We start from the raw sequence: 14,093 nt of genomic DNA on the forward strand, positions 1-14,093 counted from the left end.
AATACTGCAGTGCCCCAATGTTCCACACAATGACAGGTGTTCTTTAATACACTTATTAATTATCTGGAAAAGGTGGTAACTAGTGAGGTAGCCAATTTGCAGGGGGAAAAATTATTTAGGCTAGTCAAGACCTCAGAAAACTATAATGAACTTTGCAGGGGATTCACAAATCCAGGTGAAAGGGTAGCGCAAGGGAAGATGATTTCTCTGTAGATGAATGCAAGGTAATACATACTGTAAGAATTAAGTCGAACTACTCATTCATGTTGCTGCATTCTAAATTTACTCTAACCTCTGAGAAAGGAGACCTGAATATCATAGCTCAGTAAAAGCCCTATGTTCAACACACAGGAGTGATAAGAAAAACAAAAAACCATGTCAGGATAAAAAGAACCAGAAATAATATAATATGGAAAATACTGTACCACCATTCTGGAAGATGTCTCTCTGATTGTTGTAAATTTACATGACAGATTCACGGCAGGCATAATTCTATTGACTTCAATTGACCTTAGATTGCAAAGCATTTGACCCCACAAATTTTGTTCGTATTCATTAGTTCAAAATATTAGCAAGAGTTCAGTAATATAAAAAGACAGAAGAGCATTATCCTACCATGGCAACTACTGGAGTTCTTTCTGCTGATGACAAGAAAACAGATAATTGCTTATGTTGTTTATGTGGTTCGTCAGTGCTCCCTTTGACCTGAGAATTCCAAAGTACACAGAAGTGTTAGTCTAAAAAAAAACCCCTCTATTTCAGAATCTGTAATTTGCTTTGCAGTTTGAATTCACATTAGTTCTGGTGACATTAGAATCAATCCATTGTATACAAATAGTTATACATTCTCTCCTCCCAGCCAAATTCCGCATTACAATATAAACCTCTTGAAATCTTACACAAAGATATATGATGTGATATGATATGATACGATACAATATGATATGATACAATACGATACTCAGGGCTCAAAACTCAGCAAATTAAAAGCTAAGATATAATAGCTTGGACCTATTCCTCAGCTTGGACCTATTCCTCATCTTTTATGTTTTACAGCAAACATTTGATAATATAAACATCAAAATATACAAGTTATCTAAAAAGAGAAATAGGAATAAAAATAGATTAAAGCACAAAGCTAAATTTTATTTTGAGCATTTTAACTTTTAAAGCTCCTACTTTGAGGCTACGTCTACACTGGCATGAATTTCCGGAAATGCTTAAAACGGAATACATTCCGTTTTCAGCTTTTCCGGAAAAGGAGCGTCTACATTGGCCACGGAGTTTCCGCGATAACGATGCGCTTTTCCGGAAAAGCGCGTCTACATTGGCGGCGCGCTTTTCCGGAAAAGCAGAAAGCCCGGAGCCATTTTGAAGAGGGCAAAGGCCACCAGCCCTTTCCGGGGGCGGGGCCAGAGCGCCGTTCAGACACGTGCTTAAAGGGGTCTCGCCGGGCAGCCGTTGGTCTCCTGCTCCCGTGCCTTGGGGCCTCTTCCAGGGACTGACACCCTTCGCAGGTCTGTGGGTGCCCTTTGACTTTTGGGGACACCCCCCCCTTTGGCCCCCAACTGCTTTTCTCTGCGGTTTATTTTTTTGCCCAGCTCTGTGTACTATGGAGCCACGGGTGGCCATGTGCCTGGTCGGGCCCCTCTTGGTGCTGTTCCGCTGGCTGCAGCTCGTGCTGCAGGCCGGTGCCATGCTGTTCATGGACCAGGAGGCAGAGATCGCCTTGAACGCCCTCACCAGGGAGGCCCTGGCAACTCTGTCTCATCAGCACCCCACTGTATACCGGCCACTCTGGAGTTTGGACATCAGCACCGACTGGTGGGACCGTGTGGTCCTCGGACTATGGGACGACCAGCAGTGGGTCCGGAATTTCCGGATGAGAAAACAGACCTTCTTGACCCTGTGCACCTGGCTCACCCCTGCGCTACAGAGAACCGCCACCCGGCTGCGGGCACCCATCCCCGTCAACAAGAGGGTTGCCATCGCGCTGTGGAAGCTGGCCACACCGGACAGCTACCGCTCGGTGGCACACCAGTTCGGGGTGGGAAGATCCACCGTTGGCGTGATCGTCATCCAGGTAAGTCCCAGGGGGAGTGGGATGGGGGGAGGGTGCTCCACTCCAGGCCCAGGGACAGCCAAGACTCCAGGCTGGGTCGCCCAGGGGTTTTGGCCATCCCTCCCTTGCACAGGCCCACTGGTGGGGGGGGACATGGGGGGCCCTGGTGTGTGTGTGTGTGTGTGTGTGTGTGTGTGTGTGTGTGTGTGTGTGTACAGAGGGAATCAAGGGGGGGGGACCCAAGGGAGCGCACACTCACCCCTGGCTGTATGTAATGTGTTCCCTTGTGTTTCTCTGCACCCTTCTGCAGGTTGTCCACGCCATCAATGACGTCCTGCTGCCAAGAATCATCCGCCTGCGCGACGTCGATGAGACCATGGCCGGCTTCGCTGCCCTCGGGTTCCCCAACTGCGGGGGAGCCCTGGACGCCACCCACATCGCCATCCGGGCCCCAGAGCATCGAGCAGCCCACTTTATGAACAGAAAGGGGTACTGCTCCATCGTCCTGCAGGCCCTCGTGGATCACCGGGGCCGCTTCCTGGACATCTACGGCGGCTGGTCTGGCCGGGCACATGATGCCCGCATCCTCCGGAACTCTGGACTGTTTCAGAGGTTGGAGGCGGGCACCTACTTCCCCCGGCGGGACTTGACTGTTGGGGATGTACCGATGCCCATCTGCATCATCGGGGACGCGGCCTACCCCCTGATGCCCTGGCTCATGCGGCCCTACACGGGGCAGCCGGACCAGAACCGGGCCCGGTTCAACGACCGCCTCAACCGGGCCCGAAACCCAGTGGAGCTGGCATTTGGTCGCTTAAAAGGCCGCTTCCGTTGTTTGCTCACCCGTCTCGACATGGGTGAGCAGAATGCAACGGAGGTGCTGGCCGCGTGCTGCGTGCTCCACAATATTGTGGAGCGCAGTGGGGAGGCCTTCCTCCCTGCATGGGTGGCAGCTGAGGCACAGACCTTGGACCAGCCCGCCACAGCTGCCATCCGCCAGGCGCGCCAGGAGGCGGTGCGCATTAGAGAGGCCCTGGTGGAGATGTTTGCCCAAGCCCCCTAGCAGGGTCGCTTGGGTCACCCCAGAGTACTCTGTCCCAGCTCCTACCCTTCCCCACCTCCTCCCCTTACCCCCCCCCCCCCCAATAGTATAGTAAAGCGTCGGGTCACAGCATATCGCGGCCGTCATCGAGTCTGTTCGTCGGGTGCGTCGGGCGTAGTTAGGGTTTGTCTTTTAAGTTAGGCTAGGGTTTAGGCCACCATCGCCGTCCTGAGGAACAGCCAACAGGATTTGGGACTTGTGTGGAAGGCTTACATCAGTGCCATCTTCAATGGATCTCCTGGCTGTTCCTCTCCTGAGGCCCGGAAGGCCCAAAGGATCGAGGTGGCCAGCAACAGCACGATCATCCGTCGAGGGATCTCCTGGCTGTTCCTCTCCTGAGGCCCGGAAGGACCAAAGGATCGAGGTGGCCAGCAACAACACGATCATCTGTCGAGGGATCTCCTGGCTGTTCCTCTCCTGAGGCCCGGAAGGACCAAAGGATCGAGGTGGCCAGCAACACCACAATCGTCCTCCCTGTGCCTAGAGTTTGTTTAATAATCTCTGTTGTGTGCATCTTGTAACTGTTCTTGCTAGTTTGTAATCTATGTTAATAATATTTTGTGGTTTACCTGTTACTGAAAAGTGTCATCATTTATTTCTGCGCCACAAACTACTGACCACTTACGAAGGCCCCCCCCCCCCCCCCCCCCCCCCCAGTGAATAGAGTACAGATTTCGTTCTCCACAGTTTGCCACCATGTTACATTTAAGTGGCTACTTGGCATCTCACATCATTTTGTACACTACCCAAGAGTTACACAATACCCAACACACGAATGAACAGCAAAGTAGAGATCTGTTTATTTACAAGGGGGGGGGGGGAGACCTTCAACTGGGACAGGAGAGGGGGGAGACCTTCAACTGGGACAGGAGAGGGGGGAGACCTTCAACTGGGACAGGAGAGGGGGAGACCTTCAACTGGGACAGGAGAGGGGGGAGACCTTCAACTGGGACAGGAGAGGGGGAGACCTTCAACTGGGACGGGGGGAGGCAGTTACTGGGATGGGCGGCCCCTGCGAACGCTCCTCCGGGGGCCAGCCTGCCCACGCTGGGCAGACCGCGTCGGGGCAGGCTGCACGCGGAGGTGGCCAGGAGCATGGACACGGCCAGGAACAGGGGCACGGCCAGGAACAGGGGCAGGAACAGGGGCAGGAACAGGGGCAGGAGGAGGGGCAGGAACAGGGCCAGGAGCTGGGATAGGAGGAGGGGCAGGAACAGGGCCAGGAGCTGGGATAGGAGGAGGGGCAGGAACAGGGCCAGGAGCTGGGATGGGAGGGGGCATGACCTGTGCTACGGGAGGGATGGCGGGGTCCTGGGCTCCGCCCATGCCATAGTGAATGGCATGCACAATATGTGCCGTGAGAGTGTCCATGGTGGTGCGCATCCCTCTGCATTCGGCCAGGAAGGCAGCCCAGGCATCCTGCCGCCACTGCAGGTCCCCCTGCACCCGCTCCTCGATGGAGGCCTGGATTGCCTCCACAGCATGGACGTGGCGCCGAAGCAGCTGGTCCCTCTGGCGGAGCCTGTGCCTCCGGGGTTGGCCTGCTGGGGGTGGCGCTGCTGCCGCAATGGAGGGTCTGGTGCTGGGTCCCGCTGCAAGGAAGAGAAGAAAGGATGGGTCAGTCAGGCAGGCCGTCCACTGTCCCCACACCGCATGCCCTCCACCCCGAACCCAGGTGACCCCACAGTTGTGTGGCTTGGGCCCACTCGGTTCCCCTCCTGCCTGCCCCTGGAGTAGGGTCCTCCCTCCAGGGTATTGTAAGCACCGCTCTGTATCCTGGCCCCATGCAGGGCGGGAGGGTGCTAGTGCAGCGTTCACCTGTGGAACTCCCTGCCGGTGGAGACTGTGAAAAGCTTTTGGGTTAATCACTGCTGTTTGACAGGGAGCGAGATGCATCCCCACGCAGTGCCTGGGAGCACATCTGGCAGAGGCGGTCTGGGCTCTCAGATCCCCTCGTGTGGGATATCTCCTGGACGGAACCAGAAGGGTGACTGGGGGGTGGGGGGATGTCCCATCCTTGCAGCACAACTCAGGGGCCCTTCTCCCTCCCACAATCCCTCCCGCAAGCCCGGTAGCCCAGGAACATGTGTGGCCCCAGTGGGGACTTCCCTTGGGGAACCAGCCAAGGCACCGGGAGCAGGTGAGGGGCTCGGTGGGGGCCACGGTCACAGGACCGTGACGCTGCGGTCTACCCAATTAGAAGCTGGCTGTGCCTCACAGCCAGGCATGGGACAGTGTGCCGTTCTCTGGTCTGCACCCTTGCTGGAGCTGCGGGCTCTGGGCTGAGTCCCTGGGGCCCTGGCCAGTTCCGTCCGGCATCCACCCTTCCCCCTGGTCCCGCCAAATGTGTGTGAGCAGCAGGGTCCCAGGCGTGGCCTGCAGCTGCCTGCCGTGGTCACGTGCCGCTCGGTCACCAGGTTGCACGTGGTTGCACCTGCTGCTTGCTGTCCTCATGCTATGCAGCGTGCAGCTCACGTGGCCTGAGTGACATGCTCTCCCCCTCCCCCCTCCGGGCACCTGGCTCCCCACCGCCCGCCCTCCGCCCCCCACCCTTGGGAGTGCAAACTGCACAGACTCACCAGTGGGTTCCTCCCCGTCCTCGGAGGAGTTGCTGGAGGGGGCCTGCTGGGTGGCAACGCTGGCCTCCTCACCAGATGCACTGCCGCTGTCGTCTGCCTCCTCCGGCTCGGTGGGACGGTTAATAGGTGGCCGCTGGCAGGTGTCCACGGGGACCGGTGGGGCTTGAGGGGCGGGCTCTCCCAGAAAGGAGTGGAGCTCCGCAAAATATGGGCAGGCGTCGGGTCCTGCCCCCCTGCCCTCAGTGGCCCTGACATACCCCAGCCGCAGCTCCTTGACTTTGGAGCGGACCTGCTCACAGTTGCGGCTGGGGTGTCCCTGCTGGGCCAGGTTCTGCGCAAGCCGAGTGTACAGATCAGCGTTCCGGCGCCGGGAATGGAGGTCGTGGAGACCCTCCTCCTCCTTCCATAATTCGATGAGGGCCTCCAGCTCCCTGGGGCTCCAGGATGGGGCCCGCCTTTTGCGGCCCCTGGGGGCCTCCTCCGCTGGGGGTCCAGGGGGCTCTCCAGCAGGAGCTGCCATGGTGCGGTGAGCCGAAAGGAAAAAAGTGTTGGGCAGCACAGCAGGCGGCAGAGCTGACCCAGACAGGCTCCTGGCACGTGCGCGCAGCAGCCTGAGAGCCCTTTAACAGCTCCGGGCTTACCAGGAAGTCCGCGGCTCCTACGGGGTCTCCCAGCGTCCAAACCGCTTTCTTCCGTTTTTTCTGCTTTTCCGGAAAAGCTGTCTACACTGGCCCTTTTCCGGAAAAGCTTTTCCGGAAAATGGACTTATGCCCGAGCGGGAGCATCGTACGGTTTCCGGAATAGCGGCTGATTTTGTACAGTACAGCATCGTTGCTTTTCCGGAAATTCAAGGGCCAGTGTAGACAGCTCGCGGGTTATTCCGGAAAAGCGGCTGATTTTCCGGAATAAGTGGCCCAGTGTAGACGCACCCTGAGTGTTTACATTTATAAACTTATTGTTATATTAACAATATGAAAACTAATTTATCTGGTTTTCTTTGAATGAAAAAGGAAGGGGGAAAAGGAAAGTTAAAGAGGTGTCTTAAATGTTCAAAGAGCTTTTATTTAATTCAGCTCACATTGAAAGTCTATCTCCAGTCTTTATACACACATCATAAAATTACTTTTACAATTTATATGAATAATAAGCTAAATTAACCTATCATCAAAAACATGTTTTATTTCAGATTGTTATGTATTAAGTTGTTAGGACCTGATGTAGGGACGCACAGAAGTACATGCTTAAGTCCAACTGACTTCAAACATCACATATATTATTGCAGCGTGAGGCTTTTACACTCCAAAAGTACAGCAATTAAAAGGTAGCACCAATGGGATTAAAACACATGCTTAAGAGCTTTCCTGAATCAGGGCTTTAGTGCATGCACCTTAGCTGCTCTAATTACAGAGCTAAAAGAGATTACATTATAACAACAATATCTGTGTAGCTTTTAACATCCATTTCTATAAGAGCAAGGTTTGTAACACGTAACACTTATAATTGTGGCATACACGGTGCTTAAAAATATCACAAAAGTTACAGACCAAAAATAGCACCACCAGATGTGCAGGAAATAAAAGATTGAGCAAATAAACTATTTCCTGATCCTGCAAATTCATACTTATCAAAAGTATGCAGAGTTACTACATTAGAGATCGCAATGACAGCATAACACGATAAAGCACATGTTTCAGTATAATGGCATCATCTTTACTCACAGCTACAGACTTACACTTGTTTTGGGGAAAGGGACCACCAGGTGCAGGACCATGTACATGTTCTTCACCTACATGTTTGCACTCTCTACTCTATATCCCCTCTCTCTCTCCTTAGTCCAATGACCCTCACACACACACAAGAACCATTCACCACAGGCTGGGAATGTAAGATATAAATTATGCTCCCCCTGGGCTATGATAGCATACAAGCCTTGAATCTCTTACTCAGTGGAAACCTTTATGTGCTGCCAACTCTCTATTTAAAAGCTTTTTACACAAAAATTAAATTCAGGAAATGTAAGAGCAGGAACCAATGATCATGAGTTACACAACTCCAAGCAGAATAATAATTGTTCCACTATTGTAACAACTTTTGTGGCCAACATTGACAGCCATATCCTTGAGAATTAATGTAGCATTTTAAAATCCTAAATGTATTTTTTGTTCTTTTTCAATCACTATATTCCATTTATTATTTAATGAAGTTAGTTTTGAGATATTTATGTAAGGAGTTAAACAGATAAAGGTGTAAATATTTTATTATTGATCTCTCTTACTCAATTAGTACATGAATGTGGAAAATACCAACTATTTTTGAGACTGTCTTTCATTAAAGATGTAGCAATGTGAGGGGAGGGATAAGTTTTGTGTTCCATTAGGTTTTAGTTGCCACTTTAAAAACTGAATAGAAGTGCCATGAATCATTGCTTACCACCGATTTTGGTGCACAGGGCTTGGTATATCTCCAAGAAATCTTTGCTTGCCACACCCACCTCTAGGAAGAGACTGTTTGATCTAATTTTTTCTATAATGAGTTCTAATGATAATGTAAGTGAACCGTTCAGCTCACTTGATTAAGGCCTTGGGGAACTAAGTTATTTGCATTTGATAAATGATGGAGAAAACTGCTCTGCGTCTAACATATTTAGTAATAGGTATTTTCTTCCTTTTGATATGATTATAATTCTGTTAAAAGGAACAATAATGGATCCTTGGATATTGTACATAATATATTTGATAATGCAGAATTTGAGAGAGTCACCCTATGAGTGAAATACATTAATTACTGGATCCTGCACAAGAAGGACTTATTTTGTTATTTATGTTTAAATTTGACTTTTGAGATTTTTAGATCTTTACCTGAATGCTGGACTCTAAGAATGTTGTATTCTTCCACTTATAACAAAATATTTTAGAACAAAAATTCAGAAAAAACACTTTCAGTCAACTAGTCGCTTCCCCCCTGCATTGTTGCCTCTGTATCTGAGGCAGCAAGGGGGAGAGCAGGAGCCAGTGCTGGGGGGAGTCAGCTTAAAAGTCGGTTACCCCCAGCACCGTCTCTGCAGAGAGAGCAGGGGAGGCTGAGGCACAACGGGAGAAACAGCGCGAGCAGGTACATCTTGAGTCCCCACTCGCCCTGGGTTCCCCACTGCACCTCTGACTTTTAAATGTAGTAAGAGCCTCTCTTAGTACATTTAAAAGGCAGAGGTGTAGCAGCTGGGACTTGGCGCAAGCGGGCCCTTCTTGAGTCCCTGCTCACCCCAGGTTCCCTGCTGCACCTCTGCCTTTTAAATGTAGTAAGAGCCACGGGCAGTGGGGATAGCCACACAGTGGGGATAGCGAGCACCCCACCCGTCATCGACTAATCGAAATTTAATATTCTTATCCCGGATATCATAGAGAAAAACTATGTTTTAGGTCTAAATTACACTGATCCTGACAAAGAATTTTGCAAAGAAGATATTTACTAACTGAGGTCTGTGAAATGGTGATTTACATTAACCAGTGCCAAACACTATTAAAATACTTAGCCCAGTGGTCACCAACCAGTAGATCAGGATCTACCGGTAGATCTTGGAGCCTCTGACAGGTGATCCTGATTGGTTTGGCCAGGAAGCTATCAAGCACTGGCACTTCAGTTGCCCCTCCCCGCACCGTCATGCTGCTCCTGCCTTCTGCCTTGGAGCGCGTCCCTCTGAGAGCTTCCTACTTGCTGTGCAGGGTATGATGTCACATACCCTCCTCCTTGCACTTCCACACAGAGAGATGGGGATGGAGGGAGCTTGTCAATGAGAATCTCTTTCACTCTGCCATTCTCACAAACACCAACTGTCCTTCACTGTCCTCTCCCAACCCAACACATACATGGAGGAGGTGTGGTTGTTACTACTTTTACTGCTTATAAAGTGGGTTATTTTGGGTTTTTGACTGTGCATTTCATAATTTTCATTTTGCTCTTATGCTTAAATTTCATTTTTTGAGTAGTGTGTTCTAAAATGCCTAAGTTGGCATGGCTGGATTCCTATGGAAATTTCTGCTCCTGGAAGTGGCTGGCATGTCCCAGCAGCCCCTGAGAAAGGCAGAGCAGGGGGTCTCCACATGCTATCCTTGCCTGCAGACACTACTTCTGCAGCACCCATTGATCAATAATGGAGAACCATGGTCAGTAGAAACTGTGGGCTCAGTGACCATAGATGAGAGGCACCACACGGAGCCATTGCTGTACAAGCCAGCTGCTTTCAGGCGTGGTGCAGGACAAGGGCAGAAGTAAGCCTGCCTTAACCCCACTGCTTCACCACCCAGAAACTGTCTCAGTTAAATGGTGCCCAGCCAGAGCTTGCTTCCTGAACCCCTGTTCCAGCCCTGAACCTCCTCCTGCATCCAGAAGTTAAGTCCCTTTGCACTCAAACTCCTTCCCAGAGCTTGCACCCTGAAACTCCTCCTGGACCCCAATCCCCACACTGAGCTAAACCTGGAGCCCCTCCCACACTCCCAACATCTTGGCCCAAGACCAGAGCCTGCACCCCAACTCCCTACTCCAGCCTGGTGAAAGTGACTGAGGATGGGGGAGGAAGGAGGATGGAGTGAGCAGGGTGAGGTCTCAGAGAAGGGGTGAACAGGGGTGGAGCCTCAGAGAAGGGGCGGGAAGGAAGTGGGGCAAGGGTATTTGGGTTTGAGGTAGATCTTACATTGCACTTCAATTGAAAAAGTTATCTTGTGATTAAAAAGGTTGGAGACAACTGACTTAGCCTAAAAGGTTCTTTGTATATAGACGAGACCTGGTAGCAACCTAACCAATAATACAACCCCAGCAGGAGAGAGCAGGGTAGGGGGAGAGGAAGGGACAAAAGAGGCAGAAGCTCTTGTGAATGATGAGGCAGTGGGACATAACAGGATACTGAGATCTGCTCCTGGGATAATTGTATCCCCTCCCAGCTCCACTCCCTGTTCTCAGCCTCACCTCAGGCACCACCACAGCTGCTCCAGCCTTTCTGAATCTTTTCCCCCTCGCCCTCACCCCAAGGCTTTCATTAATTCATTCAGGCATGGAGCCCCTATAACTTTTCCACTGTGAGGGCACCAGCCCCTTGTCACGTTACTGGATTTTAGGGAAGCAGACAGATTACTGCTGCACCCATGTGGGAGGGGGGATTGCCCCAAAAGTGGTACAAAGGGGGCCATGTAAGGTGTCAAATGAAAGCTTGCTTTCTACTGATTCTGTATATGCTCTTCATATATCTGTATAATGTCTGTGTGTGGAGTTATGAATATGTACTCTGTGTTAATACTGGAAGTTTATCTGCATGGGATTGAGCAATAGACAAAGAATGCTCAGCCTATGGACATGCTAATGAGCAAGTCTCCATGGCTCTCTATAGGCCAAGGACACACCTCAAGAATGGTGACTGATACCTAAGGGCTACCAGCAGGGAACACAGGGATAGGCCATGGGCCAAGTGACCTGCTGCAGCCAAGAAGAGACCAGGAAGGAGGTATAAAGATGCCATGTGGCAGCCTCCACTTTGTCTTCAGATCTGCTCCTGACCCCAGATGAAGCCTCGCAGGGAATCACGAGCCGGAAAGAACTGTGGACCCATTCTGACATAGGATGTACACCAAAGACTTTTAAGCCAGCAATTATAACATCTCTGCTGCGAGCCTGCATCGAGAACTGGGAGATTCGATGCGTGTAATGTATGATACTTTAACAACCTTACTCTCATGCTTTTCTTTCTTGAGTAATAAACCTTTAGATTTCAGATTCTAAAGGATTGGCTCAGCGTGATCTTGTGGGTAAGATCCAGAGGGTAAATTGACCTGGGATCTGTGTCTGGTTTCTTGGAACCGGACAGAGCTTGTTCAGGGTAGGTGAGTGTAGTGGGGTGGAATGGCCACCCGCTGAGCCGGAGGCGGAGGAACCCCTCTGGTGGCCATTTTGGGCCCGGCCTAGCCCCGCCCCCTCACCTGACCGGAAGTCAAGGGGTGGGACTAGGACTATAAGAAGGCTGCCTGGGAGCTCAGTCAGAGCCCAGCCTCCGAAGGAGCCGGAGGCCTGGCTGGAGCTCCTGCCTGGGGAGGCTAAGACCTGGGCTAGGCCGCCCTCAGCCACCTTCCCAGAGGCCGGCCAGGGCCTCCCTGCCCAGGCTACTAAGGTCTGGTCGGGCCCGCCAGCTGAAGCACTCGCGGACCCAGAGGACGGGACCGAGCCGCTGGACCAGCTGGACCCCCAGTGGGTACTGGAACGCCGGCCCGGACAAGCCCCGCGGGACACCACAGAGCTCCGACCTCTTGACCCCTGGATTGGGCCGCCGGCCCCTGCGGAGATGACGCGAGCCTCAACTCCCCGACAGGCCGCTGGGGCTACAGGTGCTGGGAAAGGGGGGGGAGACGAGAAGTGGCCCAGGGGGTAGCAGGGGCTGAGAACAGCCCTAGGCCAGCACGTTGCGGGCTGGAGCCCGTGCTGAGCCCGTAGCAGCTGAACGGCTGCATCCAGGGCCCCTGGGCCGGGGCGCAGTGGAGTGGGTGGGCCTGCGCCCCCTGCCACCCACCAACCGGGTGGCAGTCTCCCACCCCCTTGCCACTGCTGCAGCTGCACTGCCTGCCCCGCTCTGGAACTAGGAGCTCCTACAGACCTGTGGGTTTGTTTGCGGCCCGCCTTGCATTGGGGCCTGGCCGCCAGTTGCTGCCCTGCCCTGCTCGAGGGTCTGGGCGTCCATATGAGGGGTATGGCACCCAGCCACGATCCGGATCGGACCTTTAAAGGGCCAGGCCTCGGACTACTTTAAGGCCCAGTAGGGCCATAGGACGGACTAGCCATCCACTGTACCAGGGCGGAGGATCCACCTCCTAAAGGCCTGCCGGCCTACAACGAACCATCCCCCGGAAGGGGACAGCTTAGAGGCTATGGTTGTCACTGCCGGAGGGCAGTGACCAAAAGGGCGACGAGAGCCACACGCTACAGTGAGATTGGGCTCTAAGACCCCTCGCGGCAGGCCCGGGGCCATCTGGAGCATGGATATTACTGGGGTGTCAGGGCTTTTGCTCGTGAGGCTTCCGGCTGGCCAGGCAGGAAGCTGAAGCGCTCTGTGGGACTGGTTTGTGGCCTATTGGAAAGGTCTCCAGTCTGGGGGCTGTAAGAAGTCCTGAATTTGAGCAATTTGCCCTGAGTGGACACCCTCAGCTGTGCCCAGACCCGGCCCTGTACGCCACTGTGACGGACCGGGCCGGGAGAGAAGCGGAAAGGGAGGGCAAATCAATGGATTTGCAGCACTCTGAAAAGGCTGGGAGGGAGGGGAGAGGAAGTACAGGGCTCCAGTGCTCCAGTGCACAAGAGGAGCATGGGAGAGAGGGGCAGAATGGGAGTCCGTGGGCTGCAAGTTTCCCACCACTGATGTACGTGCATTGCTTGTTTGTAATCAATGATTCAAAAGTCTCTTGCACAAAACAGCATGAACATATATATTCCTGCATAGCATATGACTCTAGGGGAAAAAATTACTTGTCAAAATCTTATTTTGCATTACTATCTGTTATTAATAATTGAGTCATTTTTGAAAGAACAAAACTTTAAGTATATTGTCCCAATGCTGAGCAGGACATAAGAACATAAGAACATAAGAACGGCTGTACTGGGTCAGACCAAAGGTCCATCTAGCCCAGTATCCTGTCTACCGACAGTGGCCAGCACCAGGTACCCCAGAGAGGGTGGACCGAAGACAATGATCAAGCGATTTGTCTCCTGCCATCCCTCTCCAGCCTCTGACAAACAGAGGCCAAGGACACCATTTTATCCCCTGGCTAATAGCCTTTTATGGACCTAACCTCCATGAATTTATCCAGCTTCTCTTTAAACTCTATTATAGTCCTAGCCTTCACAGCCTCCTCTGGCAAGGAGTTCCACAGGTTGACAACACGCTATGTAAAGAAGAACTTCCTTTTATTAGTTTTAAACCTGCTACCCATTAATTTCATTTGGTGTCCTCTAGTTCTTCTATTATGGGAACTAATAAATAACTTTTCTTTATCAGCCCTCTCCACACCACTCATGATTTTATAGACCTCTATCATATCCCCCCTCAGTCTCCTATTTTCTAAACTGAAAAGTCCCAGTCTCTTTAACCTCTCCTCATATGGGACCCGTTCTAAACCCCTAATCATTTTAGTTGCCCTTTTCTGAACCCTTTCCAAGGCCAAAATATCTTTTTTGAGGTGAGGAGACCACATCTGTACACAGTATTCAAGACGTGGGCGTACCATAGTTTTATACAGGGGCAGTAAGATGTTCTGGGTCTTATTTTCTATCCCTTTCCTAATAATTCCTAGCATCCTATTTGCCTTTTTGACTGCCGCTG

General features: G+C 51.8%; 2 protein-coding genes across 2 annotated transcripts in view; both read right to left on the bottom strand.

Annotated features, from left to right (window-relative positions):
• Positions 1 to 14,093, bottom strand: part of STPG2 (sperm tail PG-rich repeat containing 2) — a 472,111-nt gene that overhangs the window by 335,835 nt on the left and 122,183 nt on the right. Inside the window, exon 10 of the mRNA XM_075929635.1 lies at positions 616 to 705. Coding sequence (XP_075785750.1) covers positions 616 to 705 — 90 coding nt within the window. The remainder of the gene's footprint in view (positions 1 to 615; positions 706 to 14,093) is intronic.
• On the bottom strand, positions 3,981 to 6,330 carry LOC142829542 (uncharacterized). Its single transcript, XM_075929636.1, has 2 exons — positions 5,744 to 6,330; positions 3,981 to 4,756 (listed from the first exon to the last, which is right to left on the bottom strand). Exons 1-2 carry the CDS (start codon positions 6,261 to 6,263, stop codon positions 4,158 to 4,160), a joined length of 1,119 nt encoding a protein of 372 aa, XP_075785751.1. The 5' UTR covers positions 6,264 to 6,330; the 3' UTR covers positions 3,981 to 4,157.

This window comes from Pelodiscus sinensis, chromosome 5 (genome assembly GCF_049634645.1).
Source record: "Pelodiscus sinensis isolate JC-2024 chromosome 5, ASM4963464v1, whole genome shotgun sequence".
Taxonomy (NCBI): Eukaryota; Metazoa; Chordata; order Testudines; family Trionychidae; genus Pelodiscus; species Pelodiscus sinensis.

Excerpts from the sequence above, each read along its gene's own strand:
- LOC142829542 (XM_075929636.1), bottom strand. The coding sequence starts at position 6,263 with ATGGCAGCTCCTGCTGGAGAGCCCCCTGGACCCCCAGCGGAGGAGGCC. Across the intron at positions 4,757-5,743 it reads GGACGGGGAGGAACCCACTG|CGGGACCCAGCACCAGACCC; the intron begins GTGAGTCTGTGC and ends TCTTCCTTGCAG.